General features: G+C 34.8%; 1 protein-coding gene across 1 annotated transcript in view; it reads right to left on the minus strand.

Annotated features, from left to right (window-relative positions):
- shank3a (SH3 and multiple ankyrin repeat domains 3a) overlaps positions 1 to 14,063 on the minus strand; it is a 336,974-nt gene that overhangs the window by 259,940 nt on the left and 62,971 nt on the right. Inside the window, 1 exon segment of the mRNA XM_072913723.1 lies at positions 2,716 to 2,919. Coding sequence (XP_072769824.1) covers positions 2,716 to 2,919 — 204 coding nt within the window.

The raw sequence follows: 14,063 nt of genomic DNA on the forward strand, positions 1-14,063 counted from the left end.
ATTATACATTAAAATAAACATATTTGAAATAATTGATTTTAAATTATCATAATAATTCATTTAAAATGACCATATTTAATTATTTAAATAATTGCTTGTTTATCAACAACTTTAGCATTTTATTCATTACATTTGGAAACTCTCAGAAGCCAAGTTATGTTATATTCCTTAATATTTATTTATGCAAGTTTGAAGTATCAATTATCTAAACACAGTTTGCTTGCATATTTTCAGGATGTAGATATATATATATATATGTATGAAATACTTGACTTGGTGAATTCTAGCTGTCAATATACTCCTCCCCTCTTAACCACGCCCCCAACCACGCCCCAGCCCACCCCCGACCACGCCCCCACCCCTCACCTCCCGAAATCGGAGGTCTCAAGGTTGGCAAGTATGACTTAGACCTATATTTCATACACGACAACCCCCAGCAAAAATCTACAGGAAGTTTGCAATTCCCCCTTCAAAACAAAAGTTGAGTAAAAACAGTCACCTTTTTTCAAACATTATCTCCTCTGAGCGCGTTTGTCGTGTCGGCTTCAAACTAGCACAGGAGAGAGATTGAACCTTTCTGATTAAAATTTGACCAAAGAGTTTTAATTACTGCTCCGGTTTGGATTTTATGTGCCATCAAAGTCGGTCCCGTCCACCGCTGCTTGCAGCTTTAATTTAAGAATATTTTTCAACATATTGAGCAAAAAGGTCTCTTTTTTTTCTACCAAGAAAAGTGCACTTGTTATTATTTTAAGGTATTTTTGGGTTCATTGTAGTTAGCTAATTAGGGACCGAGTCCCTTTGTGACAGAGGACCCTATTGTATTTCTAGCCTTTTATTATTATTATACCGCCGCCTCTTTGAGCTGTAATTTGACCCTCTTAACATGCTTCAAACTCACCAAATTAGACACACACATCAGGACTGGCGAAAATTGCGATCTAATCAAAAAACCAAACCCCAAAACTCAAAATTGCGCTCTCGCGCCCCCTAGGAAGAAAACACAGACACAACGGCCTGTAACTTCCAGTAGGAATGTCGTAGAGACATGAAACAAAATCCTCTATGTAGGTCTCACTTAGACCATACTTGCCAACCCTCCCAAATTTTCCGGGAGACTCCCGAAATTCAGCGCCTCTCCCGAAAACCTCCCGGGACAAATATTCTCTCGAAAATCTCCCGATTTTCTGCCGGAGCTGGAAGCCACGCCCCCTCCAGCTCCATGCGGACCTGAGTGAGGACAGCCTTTTTTCATGACAGGAGGACAACAGGGTGACAAGAACTAAATCATCCAGACTAAAGATAAATTGTATTATTATGTTTATCTTACCTATAAATAAATATATTTATTAATTTAAAAAAAAAAAAAAAATTTTTTTTTACTATATTTTGCTAAAAACATCAAAATTAATTGTATTTTTATTTGTATTTTTTCGTGACTCCTTATTACATCCAGCCATAGAATTATACATTAAAATAAACATATTTGAAATAATTGATTTTAAATTATCATAATAATTCATTTAAAATGACCATATTTAATTATTAAAATAATTGCTTGTTTATCAACAACTTTAGCATTTTATTCATTACATTTTGAAACTCTCAAGAGCCAAGTTATGTTATATTCCTTAAGATTTATTTATGCAAGTTTGAAGTATCAATTATCTAAACACAGTTTGCTTGCATATTTTCAGGATGTAGATATATATATATATATATATATATATATATATATATATATATATATGTATATGAAATACTTGACTTGGTGAATTCTAGCTGTCAATATACTCCTCCCCTCTTAACCACGCCCCCAACCACGCCCCAGCCCACCCCCAACCACGTCCCCACCCCCACCTCCCGAAATCAGAGGTCTCAAGGTTGGCAAGCATGACTTAGACCTATATTTCATACACGACAACCCCCAGCAAAAATCAACACGAAGTTTGCAATTCCCCCTTCAAAACAAAAGTCGAGTAAAAACAGTCACCTTTTTTCAAACATTATCTCCTCTGAGCGCGTTTGTCGTGTCGGCTTCAAATTAGCACAGGAGAGAGATTGAACCCTTCTGATTAAAAGTTGATGAAAGAGTTTTGATTGCTGCTCCGGTTTGGATTTTATGAGCCGTCAAAGTCGGTCCCGTCCATCGCTGCTTGCAGCTTTATTTTACTTGTTTTGGAAAGTCTTGACAAGCCAAATTTTCTTGTTCTATTGGCAGATAATTTTGCTTAGTTCAAGTAAAATACCCCTCATTTTTGTATTTTTTTTTCTTGTTTTTGAACACTGACTTTTTGCAGTGTAGACATGATAGTGTCTTCTAAGTGTGCAGTTTCTCACTAAAACAGAGACTTTTGTCAAAGGGAGAACCAACGATTCATGTTTTCATCGTTTCTCATGGGGAACTCTGCTTGCCAATATGAACTTTTAGGTTTACGAACCATGTTCAAGATCCATAAATCCAGGTTCCACTTTAGTAGCAGGAAAGTATTACTATTATTGAAATACTTGAAATATTATGAAATTATATTTTGAGTAACGTATCATTCTTAGTGTGACTTGTAAAGTAATATCTCATCAAGGTGGATGATAAGTCCAGTGATATCATTGACAGGACACATGACCTACTGTATCTCCTTGATCGACTAAAGTGGAAGTACTTCTGCCATGAAGCCTAAAAAGTGAGATGTCAGTTTTGCAGGAGCCATGACCTACCTCCAGGTACGGTACAGGTGCGATGGAGGGGAAAGGATATTCCCTCAGCTGTCTTTCCTCGTCCAGGAACTTGCCGGCCTTGCCGTTGTACGCCGGCTGGAAGAGGCCATAGTTGAGGACGTCCTTCAGGCTCTGGTTGAGCGTGCAGAGGATCCTCTGCTTGGACAGCCAGATGGGAGCGTCCACGTTGAACTTGATACATTTCTGCAACAAAACAGAAGTCTCTTTATTTTCTAAATATCACTTGATGAACTTTAGTGTGAGGAGAAATAGACTGAGGAATAGTTTTTTACGCAGAGAAGACATCTCAGTGTATCACGACGGTATCTCAGTGTATCACAACGGTATCTCAGCGTATCACAATGATATCTCAGTGTATCACAACAATATATCAGTGTATCACAATGATATCTCAGTGTATCACAACAATATCTCAGTGTATCACAATGATATCTCAGTGTATCACAATTGATACTTCAGTGTATCACAACAATATATAAGTGTGTCACAATGATATCTCAGTGTACCACAACAATATTTCAGTGTATCACAACGATACCTCAGTGTATCACAATGATATCTCAGTGTATCACAATTGATATTTCAGTGTATCACAACAATATATAAGTGTGTCACAATGATATCTCAGTGTATCACAATGATATCTCAGTATATCACAACAATATTTCAGTGTATCACAACGGTATCTCAGTGTATCACAACAATATCTCAGTGTATCATAATGATATCTCAGTGTATCACAAGGATATCTCAGTGTATCACAACCATATCTCAGTGTATCACAATGATATCGCAGTGTATCACAACAATATCTCAGTGTATCACAATGATGTCTCAGTGTATCACAATGATATCTCAGTGTATCACAACAATATCTCAGAGTATCACAATGATATTTCAGTGTATCACAACTATATCTCAGTGTATCACAATGATATCTCAGTGTATCGCAACAATATCTCAGTGTATCGCAACAATATCTCAGTGTATCACAACAATATCTCAGTGTATCACAACAATATCTCAGTGTATCACAACGATATCTCAGTGTATCACAATGATATCTCAGTGTATCACAACAGTGTCTCAGTGTATCACAACAATATATCAGTGTATCACTATAATATCTCAGTGTATCACAACAATATCTCTGTGTATCACAATGATATCTCAGTGTATCACAACAATATCTCAGTGTATCACAATGATATCAACAGTGTATCACAATTGATATTTCAGTGTATCACAACAATATATAAGTGTGTCACAATGATATCTCAGTGTACCACAACAATATTTCAGTGTATCACAACGATACCTCAGTGTATCACAATGATATCTCAGTGTATCACAATTGATATTTCAGTGTATCACAACAATATATAAGTGTGTCACAATGATATCTCAGTGTATCACAATGATATCTCAGTATATCACAACAATATTTCAGTGTATCACAACGGTATCTCAGTGTATCACAACAATATCTCAGTGTATCATAATGATATCTCAGTGTATCACAAGGATATCTCAGTGTATCACAACCATATCTCAGTGTATCACAATGATATCTCAGTGTATCACAACAATATCTCAGTGTATCACAATGATATCTCAGTGTATCACAACAATATCTCAGAGTATCACAATGATATTTCAGTGTATCACAACTATATCTCAGTGTATCACAATGATATCTCAGTGTATCGCAACAATATCTCAGTGTATCGCAACAATATCTCAGTGTATCACAACAATATCTCAGTGTATCACAACAATATCTCAGTGTATCAGAACGATATCTCAGTGTATCACAATGATATCTCAGTGTATCACAACAGTGTCTCAGTGTATCACAACAATATATCAGTGTATCACTATAATATCTCAGTGTATCACAACAATATCTCTGTGTTTCACAATGATATCTCAGTGTATCACAACAATATATCAGTGTATCACAATAATATCTCAGTGTATCACAACAATATATCAGAGTATCACAACGATATCTCAGTGTAGCACAATGATATCTCAGTGTATCACAACGATATATCAGAGTATCGCAACAATATCTCAGTGTATCACAATGATATCTCAGTGTATCGCAACAATATCTCAGTGTATCACAATGATATCTCAGTGTATCACAAGGATATCTCAGTGTATCACAACAATATCTCAGTGTATCGCAACAATATCTCAGTGTATCAAACAATATCTCAGTGTATCACAACAATATATAAGTGTGTCACAATGATATCTCAGTGTATCACAATGATATCTCAGTGTATAACAATTGATATCTCAGTGTATCACAACAATATATAAGTGTGTCACAATGATATCTCAGTGTATCACAATGATATCTCAGTGTATCACAACAATATCTCAGTGTATCACAACGGTATCTCAGTGTATCACAACAATATCTCAGTGTATCATAATGATATATCAGTGTAGCACTAGGATGTCTCAGTGTATCACAACAATACCTCAGTGTATCACAATGATATCTCAGAGTATCACAATGATATTTCAGTGTATCACAACTATATCTCAGTGTATCACAATGATATCTCAGTGTATCGCAACAATATCTCAGTGTATCGCAACAATATCTCAGTGTATCACAACAATATCTCAGTGTATCACAACAATATCTCAGTGTATCACAACGATATCTCAGTGTATCACAATGATATCTCAGTGTATCACAACAGTGTCTCAGTGTATCACAACAATATATCAGTGTATCACTATAATATCTCAGTGTATCACAACAATATCTCTGTGTATCACAATGATATCTCAGTGTATCACAACAATATCTCAGTGTATCACAATGATATCTCAGTGTATCACAATTGATATTTCAGTGTATCACAACAATATATAAGTGTGTCACAATGATATCTCAGTGTACCACAACAATATTTCAGTGTATCACAACGATACCTCAGTGTATCACAATGATATCTCAGTGTATCACAATTGATATTTCAGTGTATCACAACAATATATAAGTGTGTCACAATGATATCTCAGTGTATCACAATGATATCTCAGTATATCACAACAATATTTCAGTGTAACACAACGGTATCTCAGTGTATCACAACAATATCTCAGTGTATCATAATGATATCTCAGTGTATCACAAGGATATCTCAGTGTATCACAACCATATCTCAGTGTATCACAATGATATCGCAGTGTATCACAACAATATCTCAGTCTATCACAATGATGTCTCAGTGTATCACAATGATATCTCAGTGTATCACAACAATATCTCAGAGTATCACAATGATATTTCAGTGTATCACAACTATATCTCAGTGTATCACAATGATATCTCAGTGTATCGCAACAATATCTCAGTGTATCGCAACAATATCTCAGTGTATCACAACAATATCTCAGTGTATCACAACAATATCTCAGTGTATCACAATGATATCTCAGTGTATCACAATGATATCTCAGTGTATCACAACAGTGTCTCAGTGTATCACAACAATATATCAGTGTATCACTATAATATCTCAGTGTATCACAACAATATCTCTGTGTTTCACAATGATATCTCAGTGTATCACAACAATATATCAGTGTATCACAATAATATCTCAGTGTATCACAACAATATATCAGAGTATCACAACGATATCTCAGTGTAGCACAATGATATCTCAGTGTATCACAACGATATATCAGAGTATCGCAACAATATCTCAGTGTATCACAATGATATCTCAATGTATCGCAACAATATCTCAGTGTATCACAATGATATCTCAGTGTATCACAAGGATATCTCAGTGTATCACAACAATATCTCAGTGTATCGCAACAATATCTCAGTGTATCACAACAATATCTCAGTGTATCACAACAATATATAAGTGTGTCACAATGATACCTCAGTGTATCACAATGATATCTCAGTGTATAACAATTGATATCTCAGTGTATCACAACAATATATAAGTGTGTCACAATGATATCTCAGTGTATCACAATGATATCTCAGTGTATCACAACAATATCTCAGTGTATCACAACGGTATCTCAGTGTATCACAACAATATCTCAGTGTATCATAATGATATATCAGTGTAGCACTAGGATGTCTCAGTGTATCACAACAATACCTCAGTGTATCACAATGATATCTCAGTGTATCACAACAATATATCAGAGTATCACAAGGATATCTCAGTGTATCACAAGGATATATCAGTGTATCACAAGGATATCTCAGTGCATCACAACACTATCTCAGTGTATCACAATGATATCTCAGTGTATCACAATGATATCTCAGTGTATCACAACAGTATCTCAGTGCATCACAACAGTATATCAGTGTATCACTATAATATCTCAGTCTATCACAACAATATCTCAGTGTTTCACAATATGTCAGTGTATCACAACGATATCTCAGTGTATCACAATGATATCTCAGTGTATCACAACGGTATCTCAGTGTATCACAACAATACATCAGTGTATCACAATAATATCTCAGTGTATCACAACAATATCTCAGTGTATCACAAAGGTATCTCAGTGTATCACAACAATATCTCAGTGTATCATAATGATATCTCAGTGTATCACAAGGATATCTCAGTGTATCACAACAATATCTCAGTGTATCACAATGATATCGCAGTGTATCACAACGATATCTCAGTGTATCACAACAATATTTCAGTGTATCACATTGATATTTCAGTGTATCACAACAATATATCAGAGTATCACAACGATATCTCAGTGTATCACAAGGATATCTCAGTGTATCACAAGGATATCTCAGTGTATCGCAACAATATCTCAGTGCATCACAACAATATATCAGTGTATCACAATATGTCAGTGTATCACAACGATATCTCAGTGTATCACAATGATATCTCAGTGTATCACAACGGTATCTCAGTGTATCACAACAAAAAATCAGTGTATCACAATAATATCTCAGTGTATCACAACAATATCTGAGTGTATCATAATGATATCTCAGTGTTTCACAACAATATTTCAGTGTATCATAATGATATCTCAGTGTATCACAACAATATATCAGTGTATCACAATAACATATCAGTGTACCACAACAATATCTCAGTGTATCACAATGATATCTCAGTGTATCACAACGATATCTCAGTGTATCACAATGATATCTCAGTGTATCACAACAATATATCAGAGTATCACAAGGATATCTCAGTGTATCACAAGGATATATCAGTGTATCACAAGGATATCTCAGTGCATCACAACACTATCTCAGTGTATCACAATGATATCTCAGTGTATCACAATGATATCTCAGTGTATCACAACAGTATCTCAGTGCATCACAACAGTATATCAGTGTATCACTATAATATCTCAGTCTATCACAACAATATCTCAGTGTTTCACAATATGTCAGTGTATCACAACGATATCTCAGTGTATCACAATGATATCTCAGTGTATCACAACGGTATCTCAGTGTATCACAACAATACATCAGTGTATCACAATAATATCTCAGTGTATCACAACAATATCTCAGTGTATCACAAAGGTATCTCAGTGTATCACAACAATATCTCAGTGTATCATAATGATATCTCAGTGTATCACAAGGATATCTCAGTGTATCACAACAATATCTCAGTGTATCACAATGATATCGCAGTGTATCACAACGATATCTCAGTGTATCACAACAATATTTCAGTGTATCACATTGATATTTCAGTGTATCACAACAATATATCAGAGTATCACAACGATATCTCAGTGTATCACAAGGATATCTCAGTGTATCACAAGGATATCTCAGTGTATCGCAACAATATCTCAGTGCATCACAACAATATATCAGTGTATCACAATATGTCAGTGTATCACAACGATATCTCAGTGTATCACAATGATATCTCAGTGTATCACAACGGTATCTCAGTGTATCACAACAAAAAATCAGTGTATCACAATAATATCTCAGTGTATCACAACAATATCTGAGTGTATCATAATGATATCTCAGTGTTTCACAACAATATTTCAGTGTATCATAATGATATCTCAGTGTATCACAACAATATATCAGTGTATCACAATAACATATCAGTGTACCACAACAATATCTCAGTGTATCACAATGATATCTCAGTGTATCACAACGATATCTCAGTGTATCACAATGATATCTCAGTGTATCACAACAATATCTCAGTGTATCACAATGATATCTCAGTGTATCACAACGATATCTCAGTGTATCACAATGATATCTCAGTGTATCACAATGATATCTCAGTGTATCACAACGGTATCTCACTGTATCACAACGGTATCTCAGTGTATCACAACAATATCTCAGTGTATCATAATTATATCTCAGTGTATCACAAGGATATCTCAGTGTATCACAACGATATCTCAGTGTATCACAATGATATCTCAGTGTATCACAACGGTATCTCAGTGTATCACAACAAAATATCAGTGTATCACAATAATATCTCAGTGTATCACAACAATATCTGAGTGTATCATAATGATATCTCAGTGTTTCACAACAATATTTCAGTGTATCATAATGATATCTCAGTGTATCACAACAATATATCAGTGTATCACAATAACATATCAGTGTACCACAACAATATCTCAGTGTATCACAATGATATCTCAGTGTATCACAACGATATCTCAGTGTATCACAATGATATCTCAGTGTATCACAACAATATCTCAGTGTATCACAATGATATCTCAGTGTATCACAACGATATCTCAGTGTATCACAATGATATCTCAGTGTATCACAATGATATCTCAGTGTATCACAACGGTATCTCACTGTATCACAACGGTATCTCAGTGTATCACAACAATATCTCAGTGTATCATAATTATATCTCAGTGTATCACAAGGATATCTCAGTGTATCACAACGATATCTCAGTGTATCACTATAATATCTCAGTGTATCACAATGATATCTCAGTGTATAACAATTGATATCTCAGTGTATCACAACAATATATAAGTGTGTCACAATGATATCTCAGTGTATCACAATGATATCTCAGTGTATCACAACAATATCTCAGTGTATCACAACGGTATCTCAGTGTATCACAACAATATCTCAGTGTATCATAATGATATATCAGTGTAGCACTAGGATGTCTCAGTGTATCACAACAATACCTCAGTGTATCACAATGATATCTCAGAGTATCACAATGATATTTCAGTGTATCACAACTATATCTCAGTGTATCACAATGATATCTCAGTGTATCGCAACAATATCTCAGTGTATCGCAACAATATCTCAGTGTATCACAACAATATCTCAGTGTATCACAACAATATCTCAGTGTATCACAACGATATCTCAGTGTATCACAATGATATCTCAGTGTATCACAACAGTGTCTCAGTGTATCACAACAATATATCAGTGTATCACTATAATATCTCAGTGTATCACAACAATATCTCTGTGTATCACAATGATATCTCAGTGTATCACAACAATATCTCAGTGTATCACAATGATATCTCAGTGTATCACAATTGATATTTCAGTGTATCACAACAATATATAAGTGTGTCACAATGATATCTCAGTGTACCACAACAATATTTCAGTGTATCACAACGATACCTCAGTGTATCACAATGATATCTCAGTGTATCACAATTGATATTTCAGTGTATCACAACAATATATAAGTGTGTCACAATGATATCTCAGTGTATCACAATGATATCTCAGTATATCACAACAATATTTCAGTGTAACACAACGGTATCTCAGTGTATCACAACAATATCTCAGTGTATCATAATGATATCTCAGTGTATCACAAGGATATCTCAGTGTATCACAACCATATCTCAGTGTATCACAATGATATCGCAGTGTATCACAACAATATCTCAGTCTATCACAATGATGTCTCAGTGTATCACAATGATATCTCAGTGTATCACAACAATATCTCAGAGTATCACAATGATATTTCAGTGTATCACAACTATATCTCAGTGTATCACAATGATATCTCAGTGTATCGCAACAATATCTCAGTGTATCGCAACAATATCTCAGTGTATCACAACAATATCTCAGTGTATCACAACAATATCTCAGTGTATCACAATGATATCTCAGTGTATCACAATGATATCTCAGTGTATCACAACAGTGTCTCAGTGTATCACAACAATATATCAGTGTATCACTATAATATCTCAGTGTATCACAACAATATCTCTGTGTTTCACAATGATATCTCAGTGTATCACAACAATATATCAGTGTATCACAATAATATCTCAGTGTATCACAACAATATATCAGAGTATCACAACGATATCTCAGTGTAGCACAATGATATCTCAGTGTATCACAACGATATATCAGAGTATCGCAACAATATCTCAGTGTATCACAATGATATCTCAATGTATCGCAACAATATCTCAGTGTATCACAATGATATCTCAGTGTATCACAAGGATATCTCAGTGTATCACAACAATATCTCAGTGTATCGCAACAATATCTCAGTGTATCACAACAATATCTCAGTGTATCACAACAATATATAAGTGTGTCACAATGATACCTCAGTGTATCACAATGATATCTCAGTGTATAACAATTGATATCTCAGTGTATCACAACAATATATAAGTGTGTCACAATGATATCTCAGTGTATCACAATGATATCTCAGTGTATCACAACAATATCTCAGTGTATCACAACGGTATCTCAGTGTATCACAACAATATCTCAGTGTATCATAATGATATATCAGTGTAGCACTAGGATGTCTCAGTGTATCACAACAATACCTCAGTGTATCACAATGATATCTCAGTGTATCACAACAATATATCAGAGTATCACAAGGATATCTCAGTGTATCACAAGGATATATCAGTGTATCACAAGGATATCTCAGTGCATCACAACACTATCTCAGTGTATCACAATGATATCTCAGTGTATCACAATGATATCTCAGTGTATCACAACAGTATCTCAGTGCATCACAACAGTATATCAGTGTATCACTATAATATCTCAGTCTATCACAACAATATCTCAGTGTTTCACAATATGTCAGTGTATCACAACGATATCTCAGTGTATCACAATGATATCTCAGTGTATCACAACGGTATCTCAGTGTATCACAACAATACATCAGTGTATCACAATAATATCTCAGTGTATCACAACAATATCTCAGTGTATCACAAAGGTATCTCAGTGTATCACAACAATATCTCAGTGTATCATAATGATATCTCAGTGTATCACAAGGATATCTCAGTGTATCACAACAATATCTCAGTGTATCACAATGATATCGCAGTGTATCACAACGATATCTCAGTGTATCACAACAATATTTCAGTGTATCACATTGATATTTCAGTGTATCACAACAATATATCAGAGTATCACAACGATATCTCAGTGTATCACAAGGATATCTCAGTGTATCACAAGGATATCTCAGTGTATCGCAACAATATCTCAGTGCATCACAACAATATATCAGTGTATCACAATATGTCAGTGTATCACAACGATATCTCAGTGTATCACAATGATATCTCAGTGTATCACAACGGTATCTCAGTGTATCACAACAAAAAATCAGTGTATCACAATAATATCTCAGTGTATCACAACAATATCTGAGTGTATCATAATGATATCTCAGTGTTTCACAACAATATTTCAGTGTATCATAATGATATCTCAGTGTATCACAACAATATATCAGTGTATCACAATAACATATCAGTGTACCACAACAATATCTCAGTGTATCACAATGATATCTCAGTGTATCACAACGATATCTCAGTGTATCACAATGATATCTCAGTGTATCACAACAATATCTCAGTGTATCACAATGATATCTCAGTGTATCACAACGATATCTCAGTGTATCACAATGATATCTCAGTGTATCACAATGATATCTCAGTGTATCACAACGGTATCTCACTGTATCACAACGGTATCTCAGTGTATCACAACAATATCTCAGTGTATCATAATTATATCTCAGTGTATCACAAGGATATCTCAGTGTATCACAACGATATCTCAGTGTATCACAATGATATCTCAGTGTATCACAACGGTATCTCAGTGTATCACAACAAAATATCAGTGTATCACAATAATATCTCAGTGTATCACAACAATATCTGAGTGTATCATAATGATATCTCAGTGTTTCACAACAATATTTCAGTGTATCATAATGATATCTCAGTGTATCACAACAATATATCAGTGTATCACAATAACATATCAGTGTACCACAACAATATCTCAGTGTATCACAATGATATCTCAGTGTATCACAACGATATCTCAGTGTATCACAATGATATCTCAGTGTATCACAACAATATCTCAGTGTATCACAATGATATCTCAGTGTATCACAACGATATCTCAGTGTATCACAATGATATCTCAGTGTATCACAATGATATCTCAGTGTATCACAACGGTATCTCACTGTATCACAACGGTATCTCAGTGTATCACAACAATATCTCAGTGTATCATAATTATATCTCAGTGTATCACAAGGATATCTCAGTGTATCACAACGATATCTCAGTGTATCACTATAATATCTCAGTGTATCACAACAATATCTCAGTGTATCACAACAATATCTCAGTGTATCACAACGATATCTCAGTGTATCACAATGATATCTCAGTGTATCACAATGATATCTCAGTGTATCACAACGGTATCTCACTGTATCACAACGGTATCTCAGTGTATCACAACAATATCTCAGTGTATCATAATTATATCTCAGTGTATCACAAGGATATCTCAGTGTATCACAACGATATCTCAGTGTATCACTATAATATCTCAGTGTATCACAACAATATCTCAGTGTATCACAACAATATCTCAGTGTATCACAACGATATCTCAGTGTATCACAACGATATCTCAGTGTATCACAATGATATCTCAGTGTATCACAATGATATCTCAGTGTATCACAACGGTATCTCAGTGTATCACAACAATATCTGAAAGCTGTCTTTAATTCTACCAAGCGGAAGGCTTGTAAAACTCCACTGTGTAGGATGGGAAGCAACATGAAGGTGTTCTGTTTCTTTCATGTATAGTAATCAACAGAAATATATTGTTTTGACCCGAGAACTACAAAGCGAAGAGGAAGCAGGACCCGACTCCCCTCCAGGGACCTGTTCTTTGAACT

Source organism: Nerophis lumbriciformis, linkage group LG08, assembly GCF_033978685.3.
Source record: "Nerophis lumbriciformis linkage group LG08, RoL_Nlum_v2.1, whole genome shotgun sequence".
Classification (NCBI taxonomy): domain Eukaryota; kingdom Metazoa; phylum Chordata; class Actinopteri; order Syngnathiformes; family Syngnathidae; genus Nerophis; species Nerophis lumbriciformis.